This window comes from Schistocerca nitens, chromosome 8 (assembly GCF_023898315.1).
Source record: "Schistocerca nitens isolate TAMUIC-IGC-003100 chromosome 8, iqSchNite1.1, whole genome shotgun sequence".
In the NCBI taxonomy this organism is placed as follows: domain Eukaryota; kingdom Metazoa; phylum Arthropoda; class Insecta; order Orthoptera; family Acrididae; genus Schistocerca; species Schistocerca nitens.
Genome location: NC_064621.1, coordinates 110,164,515 through 110,186,112, shown reverse-complemented (window position 1 = coordinate 110,186,112; position 21,598 = coordinate 110,164,515). Strand labels below are relative to the sequence as shown.

The 21,598-nt window shown below is 45.0% G+C and overlaps 1 protein-coding gene across 1 annotated transcript in view; it reads left to right on the top strand.

The window, feature by feature from the left end:
- Nucleotides 1-14,664, top strand: part of LOC126199295 (myogenesis-regulating glycosidase-like) — a 39,216-nt gene extending 24,552 nt beyond the window's left edge. Inside the window, exons 5-6 of the mRNA XM_049936120.1 lie at nucleotides 4,522-4,678; nucleotides 14,365-14,664. Coding sequence (XP_049792077.1) covers nucleotides 4,522-4,678; nucleotides 14,365-14,567 — 360 coding nt within the window. The 3' untranslated portion in view covers nucleotides 14,568-14,664. The remainder of the gene's footprint in view (nucleotides 1-4,521; nucleotides 4,679-14,364) is intronic.
- The last annotated feature ends 6,934 nt before the right edge of the window (nucleotides 14,665-21,598 follow it).

The window sequence follows — 21,598 nt, the reverse complement described above, 5'->3', positions numbered from 1 at the left end:
ATCTGTTGACTCAGGGATCGAGACGCGGCTGCACTATCCGTTACAGCCATGCGGATAAGATGCCTGTCATCTCGACTGCTAGTGATACCAGGCCGTAGGGATCCAGCACGGCGGTTCCTATTACCCTCCTGAACTCACCGATTCCATATTCTCCTAACAGTCATTGGATCTCGACCAACGCGAGCTGCAGTCTCGCGTTACGATAAACCGCAATCGCGATAGGCTTGAATCCGACCTTTATCGAAGTCGGAAACGTGATGGTACGCATTTCTCCTTCTTACACGAGGTATCACAACAACGTTTCACCAAGCAACGCCGGTCAACTGCTGTTTGTGTATGAGAAATCGGTTGGAAACTTTCCTCATGTCAGCACGTTGTAGGTGTCGCCACCGGCGCCAACCTTGTGTGAATGCTCTGAAAAGCTAATCATTCACATATCACAGCATCTTCTTCCTGTTGGTTAAATTTCGCGTCTGTAGCACGTTATCTTCGTGGTGTAGCAAATTTAATTGCCAGTAACGTAATACATCAAATGAGAGAACAATTCGGTGTTTTTTTACAAGCGTTCAATGTGAGCACCACTCATCACACCTAACACATCAATTCCATAGGCATGTTCTTCTCAAACCTCTGCCAGGCACTTAAGTGTGAACTGCAGAGTAACCATGTATATGTAGATGTAGACCAGTGTGTCTGGGGTAATTGCTGCAACAGCTGCTTCAATCCTGTCTGTGTCTTAATCGGGTAGGTTAGCTGGTAGTGGAGACACATGCACACGATCCTCTTCGAACTCCCAAGGTAAAAGTCGCCTGGCCTCAGATCGGGTGAACGTGGAGGCCACGCGAAGCAAGATCTGTCGTTTTGCCCGTTGTGCCAATCCAGCGGTCGCGTACAACGTCGCTTAAACAGTTTCTTCCTGAGTTATGCCAGTAAGACGGGGCACCATATAGCTGCCTAATAAAATTCTGTGTTTCAGCTTCTTCCAGTTGAGGAAACAGCAATAGTTGGGCTGATCAAAATAAGAAAAAAATGGCTCTGAGCACTATGGGACTCAACTGCTGTGGTCGTAAGTCCCCTAGAACTTAGAACTACTTAAACCTAACTAACCTAAGGACATCACACACATCCATGACCGAGGCAGGATTCGAACCTGCAACTGTAGCAGTCGCACGGTTGCGGACTGCGCGCCTAGAACCGCGAGACCACCGCGGCCGGCTCAAAATAAGAAATACCACGTACAGTTGCATCACAAAAAAGGAGGGATAGTACACAAAAAAACATTCAATTTAGGAGAGTCACGCTGCAACTGATCGATCCCTTGGGGATTTTATGGCGTCCAGCGAACTGTTCTCTTTTCCATCAACGTAAGCCTTTTCGATTATCACTCAGCTACGAGAAAAGTTCTAATTTATTTGCGCACCCTAACATGAATTCTGTCAATCCCAGAACTGCTCCAAAAATTTTTTGAATAAGTTACTGTGGCTGAGAATGCTGGACGCAATGTGAGATCTTCAAAGAATACACGAGTTATGTCGCTAAAGCTGAACATTCGATGGCCCACCTCTCGAAAAATGCTGTGAAGAATTGTGAAATGGTATTGGTACAAATTTCACATTACTCATCAACTTTTGCCACATGATGCAGACATTCGAGCAGATGTTGCTCTTACGCTTCTTGCAAGAGCTGAAGTTGACGACATCTGGCCTTGAACATTTTTGTGGATAGGTGAAGCACACTTGACCCTCGTTGGGGCAGTGATCACTCACAGCGATCATCATTGCCAAAGAATGTTCATGAAGTTCCCCTGCATAGTCAACGCGCCAATGTGTCGTATGGCCTCGACGCACAGTTAATGATTTGTCCAGTTTTGTTTGAGGAATTCGGAACCCAAGGACCAAGGACGTACAGCGTGAACGGCACACCTAATTGTGATCTGTTTCACCAACGTTTGATCCATGCAGTGTCGGAGATGCGTGCTTTGGACTCAAGTGCGCAACGGAGCTCCATCCCACGTTGCTCCCGAGATCACTCGGTTGCTCCGTAACACTTTGGAGAAAACCGAATCATTGGCCGACCGTTCCAAACCAAGATCACCAGATTTGAACCAGTGTGATTTCTTAATCTTCGTTGATCCATTATGGATCGTAAGACGACGGCTGGCATGAACTTCTTGATGCAATAATTTACCACTAGCCGTATGTGTTGTAGAAATTTATTTTATTTTATGAACTTCTATGTGCTACCAGTTTCGGCATTACATTGATGCATCAATGTAATGCCGAAACTGGTAGTTCATAGAAGTTCATAAAATAAAATAAATTTCTACAATACATACGGCTGTTGGTAAATTCTTGCATCAAGAAGTGTGATTTCTGGCTGTGGGGTCACCGGGACACTAACACACATTGGAGGCTGAAGATGAGCACAGCAGGGCAAATGGCTAACATCCCAACTGAGATCTTCCGGGCAGCAGTGGAGCAATCTCTAGTGCGGTCCCAGGCTGTCGTGAATGCACATAGTTGCCACATCGAGCAAATTTTGTAAACTGGAACGCAAATACGATACGCAATTAACAAAGTGGAAGTTTAAATAGTTATTCGTTTTTCTGTTCCGCACGTCCTTACAAACGTTTCTACAAATTCTATTGTCGTACGATTACTCGTTTTTCAAGAGGCCCTCTCAAGTAGTGAAAGTGTAATTATAACCACACTGTGCAGACAGATCTGAACAGTACTGAAGTCTGAGGGCGAAGAGATATGAGGACATTTAAGCGTGTTCTCAGCAGAGAGTGTCATGAGTCCGTTACAGACGCGAAGTATGTTCCGTATTACACGCACCTGCGCACCTGCGCCGGTAGTTGCAGTTCGCTACACTCGTCTCCAGAATACAGACTCTTTGCCTATTACATCAATGAATGGGGCGAGTAGACGAGACTAAATCAAGCAAATAATTCTCATTAACTAAGGTCCAGAAACTAACTGTTTCACCGACATGACTTTTTACGACTGCGTACATGATCATCTCATAAAATCACATAAAAGAAGGCTGTATACATGGAAGAAGCCTGGAGATACTGACAGGTTTCAGATAGATTATATAATGGTAAGACAGAGATTTAGGAACCAGGTTTTAAATTGTAAGACATTTCCAGGGGCAGATGTGGACTCTGACCACAATCTATTGGATATGACCTGTAGATTAAAACTGAAGAAACTGCAAAAAGGTGGGAATTTAAGGAGATGGGACCTAGATAAACTGAAAGAACTAGATGTTGTACAGAGTTTCAGGAAAGCATAAGGGAACAATTGACAGGTATTGGTGAAAGAAATACAGTAGAAGAAGAATGGGTAGCTTTGAGGGATGAAGTAGTGAAGGCAGCAGAGGATCAAGTAGGTAAAAAGACGAGGGCTAGTAGAAATCATTGGGTAACAGAAGAAATATTGAATTTAATTGATGAAAGGAGAAAATATAAAAATGCTGTAAATGAAGCAGGGAAAAAGGAATACAAACGTCTCAAAAATGAGATCGACAGAAAGTGCAAAATGGCTAAGCAGGGAAGTGAAACGTGGACGATAAATAGTCTGGACAAGAAGAGAATAGAAGCTTTTGAAATGTGGTGCTACAGAAGAATGCTGAAGATTAGATGGGTAGATCACATAACTAATGAGGAAGTATTGAATAGGATTGTCGAGAAGAGAAGTTTGGGTCACAACTTGACCAGAAGAAGGGATCGGTTGGTAGGACATGTTCTGAGGCATCAAGGGATCACCAATTTAGTATTGGAGGGCAGCGTGGAGGGTAAAAATCGTAGAGGGAGACCAAGAGATGAATACACCAAGCAGATTCAGAAGGATGGAGGTTGCAGTAGGTACTGGAAGATGAAGAAGCTTGCACGGTGTAGAGTAGCATGGAGAGCTGCATCAGACCAGTCTCAGGACTGAAGACCACAACAACAACAACATATGATCATCTCATAACATAGTCCCCATCGATGCAAACTACAGACATGCACCTGAGGACAAACACATTACAACGAGTTCTCCATATGGCCACCGTTTATGTGAAGGCAGGTTTCAGCACGCTCCTCATCGATCCTAGCCCACCGACTGAAGCTCTCCGTAGAAGGATAGCGGAGCCAAAGGGTTCCCCTCATCCAGGCACTTGCAAACAACTCCGGTCAGCCTCTCCAGATTTGTCGGTAGAGTTCAGCAATCCCTAGGAAAAGAGACAATGGCCTCATATGGAGCTTGGCTTCAGACTTGTCAACAATTATATCGGCCTTCATAATATTCCTATTCACAACTACAAAAACGCACGCAAGAAGCCATCTGAGTTAAGTCTGAAGTATTCCCCTCATGTTATTGTAACAATCTTTTCTTCCAAGTGATAACCTTCTGTAATTTGTTCTTTTCCAGTGGCACTTATTGCCATCTTATGCATGAAGGACATGTCCAACATACATGCAAACAGTAAATGATTTGTGCTCTCTGCGCTAGCCTGTAACTTGTGGTGGTGTTACAGACGCTGAACCTTTGCCGCAACCTGACCGAGCTGCACGCGCAGTTCGCACCGCGCATCGTGGAGCTGATGCAGAAGGCGGTGGAGGACGGCACGCCGGTCAACCTGCCCGTCTGGTGGCTCGACCCCACCGACCAAACGGCGCTCACAATCAACGACGGTATGTCCAACAGCTTCCTTATTCTCGTTCGGTAGATCTTTCCACATCATTTTTCGTACCGAGGTGCTCGTTTCTTTCAGTTCATTCCTTCACACCACTACACACTAAGGATTTTTTCCTTCCGGAAGTGACACGCCCCCACAGCTATGGCCCCTTGTTTGACGCGGAGGAAGTGTACTGACTGCATTTCTGCCAGATCAGTAGACACCGAAGAGCCAAAGAAACTAGTACACCTGCGTAATATCGTGTAGGGTCATGGCGAACACGCAAAAGTGCCGCAATGCGACGTGGCTTGAACTAGACTAATGTTTGATGTACTTCAGGAAGGAACTGACACCATGAATCCTGCAGGGTTGTCCATAAATCCGTAAGAGTGCGAGATATCTTCCGAACAGCATGTTGCAAGGCAGCCAAGATATGCTGAATAATGTTAATGCCTGGGGAGTTTGGTGGCCAGCGCCAGCGGAAGTATTTAAACTCAGAAGAGTGTTCCTGGAGCCACCTGTACCAACTCTGGACGTGTGGGGTGTCTCATTGTCCTGCCGGAATTGCCCAAGTCCGTCGGAATGGACAATGGATATGAATGAATGCTGGTGATCAGACAGGACGCTTACGTACGTGTCACCTTTCAGAATTGTTCCTACACGTATCAGTGGTACCGTATCATTCCAACTGCACATGCCCCACACCGTTACACAGCCTCCGCCAGATTGAACAGTTCCCTGCTGACATGCAGGGTCCATAGATTCATGAGGTTGTCTCAGTACCCGTACACGTCCATCCGCCCGATACGATTTGAAACGAGACTCGTTCGACCAAGCAACATGTTTCCAGTCATCAACAGTCCATTGTCGGAGTTGATGGGCGAGGCGTAAAGCTTTATGTCGTGTAGTCATCAAGAGTGCACGAATGGGCCTTCGGTTCCGAAAGCCTGTATCGTTGATGTTTCGTTGAATGGTTCGCACGCTAACACTTGTTGATGGCCCGGCACTAAAATCTGCAGCAATCTGCGGAACGGTTAGACTTCTGCCACGCTGAACGATTCTCTTCAGTCGTCATTAGTCCCGTTCTTGCAGGATCTTTTCCCGGCCGCAGTGATGTCGGAGATATGATGTTTTACCGGATTCCTGATATTCCCAGTACACTCGTGAAATGGTCGTATGGGAAAAGGCCCACTTCATCTCTACGTAGATGCTGTGTCCTGTCGCTCGTGCGCCGACTATAACACCACGTTCAAACTCACTTAAATTTTGATAACCTGACATTTTAGCTGCAGTAACCGATCTAACAACTGCGCCAGACACTTGTTGTCTTATATAGGCGTTGCTGACCGCAGCTCCGTATTCTGCCTGTTTACATATCTCTGTATTTGAATACGCACGCCCATATCAGTTTCTTTTGCGCTTCAGTGTAATACAGGCAAGCTTCATCTACAATGAGATAATAAGGAGATGACAAAGTTTACCAAAACTCAGCCAGATTTGAACCGTTCTGAGAACACCACATAAACAGACTTTCTTGCATTCGTACATCGAAAAAGCGTTTACGGACACAAAAATGGAAAGTCAAAAGCAATTCGCGTATACATCTAAGGTGTCTACCTAAATTTCCAAGTTAGATTTTGGTTAAAGATCTGCGAGAAAATTCTAGGAAGTAATCGTCCTACGTAAGTAAATGAATGGATAGAATCTTTTCCTCATGTCTCTCGTTGACCAGTCCGGAGTCGAAACTTGGAACAACAGGCAAAAAGCCGAAATACGGAATTCTGTGTTTGCAAATATATTCCCTCACGAGAAATACACATACGTATCACTGACTGTCTGCCTCATGAAATGTTGAAATAAGCACTGGTCATAAAAAGCCACTGAAACCACTCAGACTGAAGAACGATCCAGGCCATGACAGTGTTAGGTTTCGCACATAAATTAGACCTTTTATCGTAGCTCTCATCTCGATAATTGAAAAGGCTGACGTTGCGGGAGAAGAGAGGAGTTCGCTCATATGTAGACGAAAGAGAAAGGAACGCTTGCCCAAAATTACACACAAATGGTACATACATCGGTTTGTTGCGCGATTGTAGTGCTCATTCGCAGCTCGAATAAAGCGTGCAAGGTAAGATACACGTTAAGCTTTCAACGAATCAGGAAATCAGATTCTGTTTCCCGATGTAACTACAAATCTTGACAGCTTGTAGTCGTAAGTTAAGTCAATAATCAGACGAAAGCCTTCTATCCAGTCACTCAGTAATAAGACTGGCAACGAAATGGAGAGTGAAAGAGAGAAGGTCTAAATATTAAATTCCATTGTCCTAAATTGTTTCACCTAGGAACATCGTATTACATACAGTCTCTTCTTACAATCGTCGCACGAACACGAAAATGACAGACATTCCGATGACTGACACTGTGACAGAAATTGAACTGTATCTGACACATTACCTATACAGTTGTACAAAGAGTATGTGAAAGAGCTTACCCCTTTCCTAGCAGCAGTGTGTCATCGATTTTTGGAGGCGCAAATGGTTCCTAGTGATTGGAAAAATGCATAGGTCATTCCCATTTTTAACAAGGGACGTCGAACAGTTGTATGCAACTGTAGGCCTGTATTGCTAACTTCTGTCTGTTTTAGAAGGCTGGAACACGTTTTATGCTCGTGTATTATTAGCTTTCTGGAGACCGAAAATTTCTTCTCCTTGAATCAACATGGATTCCGGATTCCGCAAACAGCGATGATGTGAAACCCAGCTCACTCTGGTTGTCCACCATGCCCAGAAGGAGCTGATACCAGCGTTCGGGTAGATAGCGTCTCCCTTAACTTGTGGAAGGCGCTCGTTATACTTCCATGCTGTTCCCCAGTGAAGCAAATAAGATCGTACAAAATATTACACCACTTTCGTGACTGGATTAAGAAGTGTCTACGAAATGGAATACAGCTCGTCGCTGTTGCCGAACGGAAGTCTTCAGGCGCTGAATTAGCTCAAGGGAGTGAAACAAAAGCATTACTGCCGCGATATTTGTAAGTTTTCTGGTGAATAACGTCGGCGGATCCATGAAAGCTGTTCGTGGGTGAATCTTCTCTATACAGAGAAATTGAAACGCTAGAAATTGTAGATAAATGCGACACTTCAGATACTTCAGGAGAAGTTATTGTATGATTTTTCCTTTCTAGTTACTTGTCAGGAGTTTGGAGCTCCGTAGTAAGGGAATTATAAAAGGTCTACAGCAACTGAATAAGAAGCGTTTGTCTAACAGCGCCTAGTGTCTAGCGACGTGACGTGACGTGACGTAGACTAGAAGTGTGTCAGAGTTGTTTGAAGGACACTTAACGGACACGAATGTGGTGTAATGCCGCTCCTCCCCAAAGTAATCTGAGCTTGGTCTCACAGATCACATCCGAGGAGCCATCGAGTGGGATGGCTAGTTCATTCTGCAGGAGTTGTGGGCAGGAGCAGCGGTTGATCGGTAAGATAATCGGATGTCTCTCCAGCGCTTTAGCTGTGTCTGGAAGACTGAGGTCAGGTTACCTACGAGGGAGAAGGAGGGAAGGGGGGGGGGGGGGTCGGCACTGTAGCACCATCATGTCCATTAAGTTTTCCTCAAACCATTCTATGAGGCAGTCCTGAAAAGAAATACCTCCGAATTTTTTATTTGAAAACTCTTGGGGTTTTTTAAATAAAACAAATGTTATTGACATTCTACGTCTTTATTCTTCATATGTACATATCTGCTGCCCTCCGTTGCTAGAACGCTTCGAATTGTAGGATGTAACGTGGTGGTGTGAAACGTAACTATGTCGGCGCTGACGAACAGCGTGCAGTAATCGAGTTTCCAATTCGAAGAGTTCGTCCACACATGAAGCACTCTCTGCTTCAGAACGACAATGCGAGACCACACTTGAGCGCTGCATCATCTGCAACAATCCGACGCTTTGGGTTCACTGTCATCGATCATCCTGACTTCGCCCCAACCGATTTTCATCCGTTTCCAAAACTTAAAATACGCATTCAAGGACTGCACTTAGTGATGAAGCAATGCAGGCAGAGGTGGCCTGTGTGTTTTGGTTTCGTGAAACGAACACTGCAACAACTGTACAACGAATATCAAAATGCAACCCTGACAGCCTCGAAGTTAATGCATTTTCTACCCTTAGTAAATTGAAAGTTTATGGTCCTTCCTTCTTCATGCAGAAAACTGTCACTGGTATTGTGTGTCTGGGTATGTTTGAAAACTTTTTAATTCCACGGATCGATAAAGATGACCAAGATGGGATGGTTTACTACCAGCCATATGGTGCACCGCCTCATTTCCTCACGGAAGTTCGGTTTCCTCGATAAACGCTTCCCCGGTCAGTAGATTGACTGTGAAGGCGACCTCGTTTCCCAGACACCACTGGATTTCTTTCTCTAGGGTTTCATTAAAGAGCGTGTGTATGTTCCTCCCGTATAAAACAATTTAACCGACCAGAAAAATCGAAACTACGCTGCAACGAGAGTGGGAAGAAATTGATTACCGGTGGGATGTTTCCCACATCACAAATGGTAGTCACATAGAATCAGAATGACCCTTGACGCTTTCATGTGGAATTCGATATTGTTTGCTACAGAATGACACATCTACCTACTCTGTAATTATCTCAATAAATTTCTGTACTGATGACCCAATAGAGATTAAGAGCACCTGCATGATTGTTTGTCTGTCTTTGAAACAAAATACATCACTGATTCTGCGTATCAGGGATACGACAGTTTGATCGTGGATTTGTGGAGGTATGTGGCATTAGATTTCTATGCACAGGTCATGTAATTCGCCAATATAACGGGTTGTTGATTTGCGTACGCGGTGAAGGCGCCCAATAGCGACCCAGACCGGTTCCATAGGGCTTACATCAGACGAATTTGGTCACCGACACTTCAACGTGGATTCACTATAATGTTCCTCAAACCCCTGTAGCACGACTCTGGCTCCGAGACACAGAGACTTATACTGCTGACAGATGACGTTACCGTCAGGGAAGACATCAGACATGGAGGAATGCAGGTCGCATGCAAGCGCAGTAGAACGTTTCCCACAGCATAACACTGCCCCTACCAGCCTCCGTCTGTGGCGCGCTGCACGTTTGGAGCCGCCATTCACCTCGATGCCGGCGTTTGTGGAGACGACAGCGACCTGGTGTAGCAAAAATGTGATTCACCCGAAGAGCCGGCACTTCACCATTGATCGACGGTCGAATCCCGATTGTCCCGCGGCCACTGCAATAGTAATTGACGATGAAGCTAGCTAGCACGTAAACACGTAGACATGGTCTGCTGTGGAGCTCCATCTTGACCAATGTACGACGACCAGTGTGCTCCGAAACACTCGTGCGTGCACCAGCATTGTGCTCTTTCGGCAGAGATGCCACATATCACCATCTACTCTACTGGCATTAAAATTGCTACACCAAGAAGGTATGCAGATGATAAACGGGTATTATACTAGAACTGACATGTGATCACATTTTCACGCAATTTGGATGCATAGATCCTGAGAAATCAGTACCCAGAACAACCACCTCTGGCCGTGATAGCGGCCTCGACACGCCTGGGGGCATTGAGTCAAACAGAGCTTAGATAGCGTGTACAGGTACAGCTGTCCATGCAGCTTCCACACGATACCACAGTTCATCGAGAGTAGTGACTGTCGTATTGTGACGAGCCGGCTGCTCGGCCACCATTGGTGAGAGATCTGGAGAATGTGCTGGCCAGGGCAGCAGTCGAACATTTTCTGCATCCCGAAAGGCCCATACTGGACCTGCAACATGCGGTCGTGCATTATCCTGCTGAAATGGAGGGTTTCGCAGGGATCGAATGAAGGGTAGAAAAAATGGTTCAAATGGCTCTGAGCACTATGGGACTCAACTGCTGAGGTCATTAGTCCCCTAGAACTTAGAACTAGTTAAACCTAACTAACCTAAAGACATCACACACATCCATGCCCGAGGCAGGATTCGAACCTGCGACCGTAGCGGTCTCGCGGTTCCAGACTGCAGCGCCAGAACCGCGCGGCCACTTCGGCCGGCTGAAGGGTAGAGTCACGGGTCGTAACACATCTGAAATGTAATGTCCACTGTTCAAAGTGCCGTTAATTCCGACAAGAGGTGACCGAGACGTGTAACCAATGGCACCCCATACCATCACGCCGGGTGACAAGCCAGTATGGCGATGACGAATACACGCTTCCAATGTGCGTTCACCGCGATGTCGCCAAACATGGATGCGACCATCATGATGCTGTAAACAGATCCAGTATTCATCCGAAATAATGACGTTTTGCCATTCGTGCACCAAGGTTTGTCTTGAATACACCATCGCAGGCAATCCTGTCTGTGATGCAGCGTCAAGGGTAAACGCAGCCATGGTCTCCGAGCTGATAGTCCATGCTGCTGCAAACGTCGTCGAACTGTTCGTGCAGATGGTTGTTGTCTTGCAAATGTCCCCATCTGTTGACTCAGGGATCGAGACGTGGCTGCACTATCCGTTACAGTCATGCGGATAAGTGCCTGTCATCTCGACTGCTAGTGATACCAGGCCGTTGGGATCCAGCACGGCGTTCCGTATTACCCTCCTGAACCCACCGATTCCACATTCTGCTAACAGTCATTTGATCTCGACCAAAGCGAGTAGCAATATCGCCATACGATAAACCGCAGTGGCGATAGGCTACAATCCAACCTTTATCAAAGTCGGAAAAGTGATGGTACGCATTTCTCCTCCTTACACGAAGCATCACAACAACGTTTCACCAGACAACGCTTGTCAACTGCTGTTTGTGTATGAGAAATCGGTTCGAAACTTTCCTCATGTCAGCACGTTGTAGCTGTCGCCACCGGCGCCAACCTTGTGTGAATGCTCTGAAAAGCTAATCATTTGCATATCACAGCATCTTCTTCCTGTCGGTTAAATTTCGCGTCTGTAGCACGTCATCTTCGTGGTGTAGCAATTTTAATGGTCAGTAGTGTATCTTACTTTACCGAGCAGACAAGTCTCCAATCCCGACGTTCCGTGAAGAGTCGTGGACGTCCAACAATTTAGCGGCTGGCGAAAGTTTCACTTTCCTTCTACCTCTTTCTTTAGATGCTCACGACAGTAACACGTGAACAATGGACCAGCTTCTCCGTTTTCGAGACACTCGTTCACAGGCTCTGGGTAATAATAATCTGTCCTTTGTCAAAGTCTCTGATCTCAATGGATTTTTTCATTTGAAGAGCATATCTTCGCTAGGGTGACCGGCCATCCGCGTCTGCTCCCCGCCACGTGCTCACAACGCCACCAGGCGGCATCCAACGTCGCGGTAGGCAGTGGTCATAATGTTTTGGGTTATCAGTGATATCATTCCAAAGTTGTGAAGTCCTTTATGATGCTCTCTGTATGTCTTAGTACCGCGATTGCAATGCAACCACTGGAGCTCGTGTAAGTGTTGGCAACCCTGTGGGAACTGACGCCGTGACACCGCCTGGCCTTTGTTTGCAGGAATCGTTAGCGCTAGGATTTCACCCAGAACAAGTCCCGCCTACTCACCCCTCCGGAACAAGTCCCGTCCATTCACCCCCGGTTTTGCCGGTCTTTGTTCGGCGCCTGGGCATCGTTTCAGTTGGCCCACGTGCTTTACCGCGTTCGGCTGCACTTAGAGTGAATGTTAAATTAATATCTTTCTAGGTCTTAAATTCTGCCAGATAGTTAAAAGACACGTTACAAAAAACGCGCACAATTGGCTTCAACTGTGCCAGGTACTTCCACGGCAAACATAAGAGAGAACAATTTAGCACTGAATTCTTTAAATACGAGAACTCAGTATTCAGATGAACATCCTATGAAGAAACATACTTCTATGTGCGAAAAAGCACCCACAGCCAAAACAGGAAAAACCTACCCTCAAAGAATAATTTGCTTGGAGAAAGAGGAACCACAGTATACTTGACACTTAAGGCTCAAAACTCAGACAGTACATGTGAAAGGAGCACCAATGTTCACTATACTTCCAAACGGCAACAAAATTACTTTGTTCTTGCTAGATCGATCCAAGCTGTTCTTGCGTGTTATTCACTGGGTAGTTTTGCTGCAAAGATTTAGGGGTGGAGAAGAACTAGCACAGCATGAAGGACGTTTTACAGCTGTGAAACACTGCAGCATTTGAAACTTCCTGGCAGATTAAAACTGTGCGCCCGACCGAGACTCGAACTCGGGACCTTTGCCTTTCGTGGGAAAGTGCTCTACCAGCTGAGCTACCAAAGCACGACTCACGCCCGGTCCTCACAGCTTCACTTCTGCCAGTATCTCGTCTCCCACCTTCCAAACTTTACAGAAGATCTCCTGCGAACCTTGCAGAACTAGCACTCCTGAAAGAAAGGATACTGCGGAGACATGGCTTAGCCACAGCCTGGAGGATGTTTCCAGAATGAGATTTTCACTCTGCAGCGGAGTGTGCGCTGATATGAAATTTCCTGGCGGATTAAAACTGGCAGTTCGAGTCTCGGTCAGGCACACAGTTTTAATCTGCCAGGAAGTTTCATATCAGCGGACACTCCGCTGCAGAGTGAAAATCTCATTCTGGAGACTGCAGCATTTATTTCCTCCATAACTGCTCTGTGACAAATATACACATCATCATTACTATTTTTAAAAAATGTTTTGAATGACATTTACGAAATTAATAAATCTTTTGGTTAAAAACAGACAGGACAAAGAATAACGACAGATTATTTTCCTGAGACGTTTGCAACAGCGTATAGGACACTAATCACACAGAAACAGCCACAGTTCTTTATAACCTCGTCTATAACGCGCAGGTATGGCATTGGAAGAATTTACAAGTTAAAATTCACGCATTACCCATGCAAATACTAACGAAATATGTCATATAAGCAAATATCTTACTGTTTTCAAAGGGCATTTCTACTTTATGGCATTATTATATTCTTTAATTTTCGTGAGCTACTATGAGGGCCTACATAAACAAAACGAGTTTGACTTATTTCTATATAACGTTGATGTTAGACAACAGAGTTATTCGACTGCATCCATGGCTTTACTACCGACATTACAAACTCAAGACCATTGTTTTCGCATTGTATGTTTGCTCTGCTGTTTCCCTCGAATAGACGTATTGTAGTAAGTGAATTAGTTAATGAAAATTTGTCCTTATTGCCCTTAAATAACATTACGTTATTTTTTGTTTTCTATTGCTGGCGATACCCTCAATTCTCTATAAATATTTTTATTTCTCTAATAATGTACATTCATATTATATTACTATACAGAAGCAATATTTCTTATCATTACTGAATTTCATCACAGTCTAATATGTGTTGGACTGTGACGATAACAACTTTGATGTAGCTTCTTCCATTTTGCGGAACTGGCGGCTGTTTAGGGGAGGGCCTTACACTGTGGATGGGCATGGAGGGGGGTGAATGGGCGGGACTTGTTCCGGGTGAAATCCTAGCGCTGAGGGCACGTAGGCAGTGGTCATAATCTTTTGGGTTATCAGTGATATCATTCCAAAGTCGTAAAGTCGTTTATGACGCTCTCTGTATGTCTTAGTACAGTAGTCGCACTGGAGCCTGCGAGACGCGCTTGTGTAACATCTACTGCAAGTGTTGGCAACCCTGCGGGAGCTGGCGCCGTCACACCACCTGGCCTTTGTTTGCAGAGTACCTGCTGGGCGAGGACCTGCTGGTGGCGCCGGTGGTCCGCCAGTGGGCGGACTCGCGCGACATCTACCTGCCCGTCGGCCAGTGGCGCGACGAGGTGGACCCGGAGCACCCCGTCTACCGCGGCCCGCGCTGGCTCTACAGCTACTCGGCGCCGCTCTACGGCCTGCCGCCCTACTTCTCCAGGGTCGCCACTGCGTAGTCGTCGCCCAGCCGACGAGCCTCGATTCTGTACAGAGAGAAGCTATCTGTACGCTCTTCTCCCAATGCAGCAATGAATCAACGCTGTTCAGTTCTTACAGATGACTATTCCATTCAGTTTTTATCCACCAAACACTGCATTCACTCAGATTAATAGCCCTTGTCCACCACTTTCTTGTCACTCCTCACATCCTTCCTGTCCATCATATCCTATGACCAGAGTTTTGCTGGTCTGTGAACTAAAACGCCATGAGAAAAATCGTTTCGAAGCAGTTATTCTAAGCATATAGCGATGCCTGATGCTCTGGGTTTTAAATAGTGGGCAAACAATTCATTGATCGCTGATTACATGCCCGGAAATGAGAACTTTTAATTATAAATTTCCTTTACTTCACGTCTATGGTCACAAATTTTTACGCCATCAGACAAAAATTTGTGATCATAGATGTGAAGTAAAGGAAATTTATTCTGTTTCCGGGTCACTGTTCAATTCGCCACCTTGTCGCAGCTTGTGAAACACTTAATTATTTTATGTGATATGTGGTCTCACTATTGCAGTAATACCAACTGCTGTCATAAACGACCCACTAAGCATTCTCCGTTTTTCTTTTCGAAATTTAAGGAAAAATCATTAGGCTTGTAATCTCCGTTATATGTGAACGTGTCCCGGTATCTGCGATAAACACTAAAGAAATACATCCTTACGTTCAACATCAGTGACATCCGCAACGCCATAAGTGCATTTTTTTAAGATATGACGTGTATTATTCTTACTGGTTCTTGGTGGCTTTTCCCTGCCAGTTTATAAACTGACCTTGGTCTTAATAAGTGCTCACATTACGAACTCACTACCAAGCAGTTATCTTAGAGAGCAAACGAGAAGAATTACTAGGATACCTGTGGCCTCACATTGACAGGATACCATTACAATATGATCTTTTCATCCACTTGTTGAATACAATGAAATGTGATATCTCTGAAAATCTGTGCACATTATTTAATCCATTTACACGCATATGCAGATGATTACTTACGCAGTTACGGTAGCAAGTGCACAAATAATCGTATTTTTACTCTGAAACTTTCGCTAAGATGAAAGTGAATCTGTTACAACACAGAAACGATTTAGCGCATACAGCAATCAACTGACATAACAGCAGAAATACACTACTGACCATTAAAATTGCTACACCAAGAAGAAATGCAGATGATAAACGGGTATTCATTGCCTCGGGCATGGATGTGTGTGATGTCCTTAGGTTAGTTAGGTTTAAGTAGTTCTAAGTTCTAGGGGACTTATGACCACAGATGCTGAGTCCCACAGTGCTCAGAGCCATTTGAAGTCAAGGGTGGAGCCACAGGTCGTAACACATCTGAACTGTAACTTCACTGTTCAAAGTGCCGTCAATGCGAGCAAGAGGTGACCGAGACGTGCAACCAATGGCACCCCATACCATCACGCCGGGTGATAAGCCAGTATGGCGATGACGAATACACTCTTCCAATGTGCGTTCATCGCGATGTCACCAAACACGGATGCGACCATCACGATGCTGTAAACAGAACCTGGATTCATCCGAAAAATGACGTTTTGCCATTCGTGCACCCAGCTTCGTCGTTGAGTACACCATCGCAGGCGCTCCTGTCTGTTATGCAGCGCCAAGGGTAACCGCAGCCATGGTCTCCGAGCTGATAGTCCATGCTGCTGCAAACGTCGTCGAACTGTTCGTGCAGATGTTTGTTGTCTTGCGAACGCATTTCTCCTCCTTACACGAGGCATCACAACAACGTTTCACCAGGCAACGCCGGTCAACTGCTGTTTGTGTATGAGAAATCGGTTCGAAACTTTCCTCATGTCAGCACGTTGTAGGTGTCGCCACCGGCGCCAACATTGTGTGAATGCTCTGAAAAGCTAATAATTTGCATATCACAGCATGTTCTTCCTGTCGGTTAAATTTCGGGTCTGTAGCACGTCATCTTCGTGGTGTAGCAATTTTAATGGCCAGTAGTGTATAAGTCCTAAAGCAAATAATAAAACTACAACATGCATTTTTCGGTTATAGGAGGAGGGAAGAAATGTATCAGACCATTTAACACTAACCTATCCTGTATAAGCACATTGAGGTAACATAAGCCATGGGATACCTCATGGTGTCGGATCTCCTCTCACCGGGCGTGGTGCAGCGACTCGACGGGCCGTGGATTCAACAAATCGTTGGAAGTCACCTGCAGAAATATTGATCCATCCTGCGTCTATAGCCGCCCATAACTGCTGAAACCGTTGCCGGTGCAGGGTTTTGTGCACGAACTGACCTCTCGATTGTGTCCCATACATGTTCGAAGAGATTCACCTCGGACGATCTGGGTGACCAAATCATTCTCTTGAAATGTTCAGAATGCTCTTACAACCATTCACGAACAGTTGTGGCCCGATGACACAGCGCATTGCCATCCATAAGAATTCCACTGCTGTTTGGGACATGAAGTCCACCAACGGCTGAAAATGGCCTCCAAACAGACAAACATAACCATTTTCAGCTAATGATCGATTCAACTGGAACAGAGAACCCAGTCCATTCCATGTTAATACAGCCCACACCATTATAGAGCCACCGCCAGAATGCACAATGGGTTTTGACAATTTCGGTTCACGGCTTTGTGGAGTCTGCGCTACACTGGAACCCCTCTTAGCAACTGAAATCGGGACTCATCTGATCAGCCCACCGTTTTCAAGTCCTCCAGGGTCCAACCGATATGGTCAAGAGTCCGTGTGAGGTGCTGCAGGTGATGCCGTGCAGCTAGGAAAGGCACTCGCGTCGGTCGTCTGCTGCCGTAGCCCATTACCACTTCCGCCACAGGTTCCTTGTCTGTTAGCACTGACAACTCTACGCAAATGTTGCTGCTTTCGGTCGTTAAAGTGAAGGTCGTCGGCCGCTGCTTTGTTCGCAGTGAGAGGTAATGCCTGAAATTTGGTATTCTCGGCACACTCTTGACACTGTGGATATCGGAATACTGAATTTCCTGACGACATCCGAAATGCAATGTCCCATGCGTCTAGCTCTAACTACCATTGCGCGTTCAAACTATTTTAAATCCCATTGTGCGGTCATAATCAAGTCCGAAACCTTTTCACATGACTCATCCGACTACAAATGACAGCTCCACCAATGCACTGCCCTTTTATAGCTGGTGTACGCGATACTACAGCTATCTGTATATTTGCATGTCGTTGTCCCGTGACTTTTATCGACTCAGTGTAAGATTCCAGTGAGTGGTTGCTACAGATATGGTACCAAAGCCGAGAAGAAAAGAAATAACTTGGAGCAGATGTTACGCTATAGTCAGGAACCAAACATTAAGACAATTGATTTTTAAGGGACACACTAAGGACAAACTTATCCTAAATTACTTCACTAGCCTATGGGTAAAACATTAACCATAGCTGACTGTGCAAAGCAAAATAATTCCCCGTCAATATACACATCAAAAATCAAAAAGAGACACACATGTTCAAAATTTAAGGAAAAATTCAAAACCTTGTAATCCTAATACTCATTAATAGCAACATCCAGATCAGTGACACATAGCTGTCGTAACTTACACACAAGTCTACTGTTCTAATCGTACAAACGTTATAAAAACACAGTTATTTTTCCAACATCTGAAAAAATCTGAAGATCGATGCAAAATATCATGCAGAATATCGGAGTACGACTCGACTATCAGCATACTGAATTCAAATGGCAAGAGGAAATTTCGATACACAGCAGTTGCACCAAAACAGTTTGCTTGGTTTGCAAACAAAGTTTTTCCTTTCGCTCAAAATCATCCTCCATCTTAAACAATCCGATCTTTGTCAAGGAAAGAATCTAAATGATAAAGTGCACTATGACAAATTTATCAGACAAGGAACAAGCGTTCTTGTTGTGCAAACCTAGCATATTCAGTAACGTATTGTACACATAGAAATATATCTTCATAAGGAACAACAGGAGGAAGAATCGGCCGGCCGGTGTGGTCGAGCGGTTCTAGGTGCGTCAGTCTGGAACCGCGAGACCGCTACGGTCGCAGGTTCGAATCCTGCCTCGGGCATGGATGTGTGTGATGTCCTTAGGTTGTTTGGTTTAAGTAGTTCTAAGTTCTAGGGGACTGATGGCCTCAGATGTTAAGTCCCATAGTGCTCAGAGCCATTTAAACCTTTTTTTTTTTTTTTAGGAAGAATCAGTCGACTCTTTTCTACATAAGATGATATCATGACGATAAGAAGAAAGAAAACTAATGGCACCACAGTAATCTCATAGCAGCACAATAAGCAGTTCGAAACAAAGCTGCCACTTGTTTACTACACCCTGTAGTTAGGTATATTATCACTGTCAACAACAGCGAGAAGCTGATAGTTCTTTAAATGCAGTGGACACGTTGAAGCCGTAACAACTCGAGGTAGTTTCGCAGAAATAATGAAAATGTGTTACTTATAGTAAGGTTCTTAAGTTGCAGTCACCCTCGTGCTCGTACAACTTCAAAGTGATCTCTTCAACCATGAGAAGAAAGACGACCTAGAACTCGATGTTTATTGCGAACCATCATGTGTTTATAAATCAAGAAGAGTGAAGAATACAAAATGTTCTACATTGCGCTGCATGTCGTTCTACAGAAGCTACGTGACTAAACTTTTCTCTCAACGACACAACCGCTTTTGACGTAGTCCTACGAAGAACATCAGGAACTACATCACTCTGGTAACATTCTATGATAGCAGCAACTTTGTAATGTTGTTCGGATGTATTAAAGAGACACGCCTACCCCTTTTCAAAGACCGGCTACAGCTAGAAACTATGGCTGCTACAAAGGAGGAAATTTAGTTACATGCCGTCGACTACGAAGTTAATAGAAACGAAGTGCAAGGATACACAGTAGTGGCATTCGTTTTATACACCCATTGAACTGTTAATTTTCTTTACCGTCATGAGACATCCGTAAGCTGCCGGCCGGGGTGGCCGAGCGGTTCTAGGCGCTACAGTCTGGAACCGTGCGACCGCTACGGTCGCAGGTTCGTAGGTTCGTATCATGCCTTGGGCATGGATGTGTGTGTTGTCCTTAGGTTAGTTAGGTTTAAGTAGTTCTAAGTTCTAGGGGACCGATGACCTCGGAAGTTAAGTCCCATAGTGCTCAGAGCCATTTGAACCATTTGAACAACCGTAAGCTGTGGTATACGAGATCAAAGAATTACGCTCCTATTTTTGTTTACGATATGTATTCTAAATATCATTTCTAGAAAATTGATGTGTTATATTTTATATTAAACACAAATAAATATACATAACTTACAACCTATTTTAAACTCTTGTGCAACTGCAAAGCAAGTTCGTCATTTATTGTATTCCGATAAATCAAACAATGAATGTGTAGCATTGATTCATCCAGTACGAAAACAACGTTCTGATAATTGTTGCGGCTGTGGTGATTAAGTTTTTGTTGAAGTGTAAATAATTGTTTCCAGGTCCTCCGAATTATCGGAAAACCATCCAATTTGTTTGAATTATTCCAGGAAGTACAAAATTTTGTATAAATCTCCCGAAATCATCCGTTATTGCTTCGTCGATAGCGTATTATGCTGCTATGTGAGATGATGGCTGGGTGTTGTGTGCTGTCCTTAGGTTAGTAGTTCTAAGTTCTAGGGGACTTATGACCACAGCAGTTGAGTCCCATAGTGCTCAGAGCCATTTTTTGCTATGTGAGATATACCTATCACTTTGGTGACAACGAAACATCGCGTTAACAGTTACTATCGCTGTACTACTACAGTACTGTTTGGACACAAGGCCCTGCAAAGCCATGAGAAACAAACGCATCCCAGGTGGTGTGTATAAGGTTTTGCCGATTCAACAAAGAGCATGCGGGCAACAAAACGCGTGCAAGGGGTGGGCCATTCGTGGCTGTTATCAGGTGACACTAGCAGCTTGTGCGACGTCACGGAGTCCTGTGCTTATTTAGATATGAGTTCAAAGTTTGATTCAGAATCTGCTGTGAAAGTGCCCAAAGAGGTAAAATATGCTACGAAATACACTGATGAGGCAAAGAAATTGCCACGCCTGCCTGATATCATGTTGTTCCCCCGCGAGTACGCAGAAGTTTCACAACACGACGTGGCATGGACTCGACTATTGTCTGAAGTAGTGCTGGAGGGAATTGACACCACGAATCCTGCAGGGCTGTCCATAAATCCATAAGAGTACGAGGGGGTGGAGATCTCTTCCGAACAGCACGTTGCAAGGTATCCCAGATATGCTCAGTAATGTTCATGTCTGGGGAGTTTGGTGGCCAGTGTTTAAACTGAGAACTCTGTAGCAATTCTGTACGTGTGGGGTGCGGATTGTCCTGCTGTAATCCCCCAAAGCAATGGACATGAATGGATGCAGGTGATCATACAGGATGCTTACGTACGTCTCACCTGTCAGAGTAGTATCTAGACGTATCAGGGGTCCCATATCACTCCAACTGCATCCGCCCCACACCATTACAGAGCCTCCACCAGCTTGAACAGTCCCATGCTGACATGGAGGAACCATTGCTTCATGAGGTTGTCTCCATACCCATAGACGTCCATCCGCTTGATGCAATTTGACACGAGACTCGTCCAACCAGGCAACACGTTTCTGGTCGTAAACACTCCAGTGTCGGTGTCGACGAGTGCAGGCGAGGAATAAAGCCTTGTGTCGAGCAGTCATCAAGGGTACACGAGTGGCCCTTCACTTCCGAAAGCCCACATCGATTATGTTTTTTGAATGGTTCGCACATTCAAAAAAATGGCTCTGAGCACTATGGGACTTAACATCTGAGGTGGCTCTGAGCACTGTGGGACTTAACATCTATGGTCATCAGTCCCTTAGAACTTAGAACTACTTAAACCTAACTAACCTAAGGACATCACACAACACCCAGTCATCATGCAGAGAAAATCCCTGGCCCCGTTAACATCTGAGGTCACCAGTCCCATAGAACTTAGAACTACTTAAACCTAACTAACCTAAG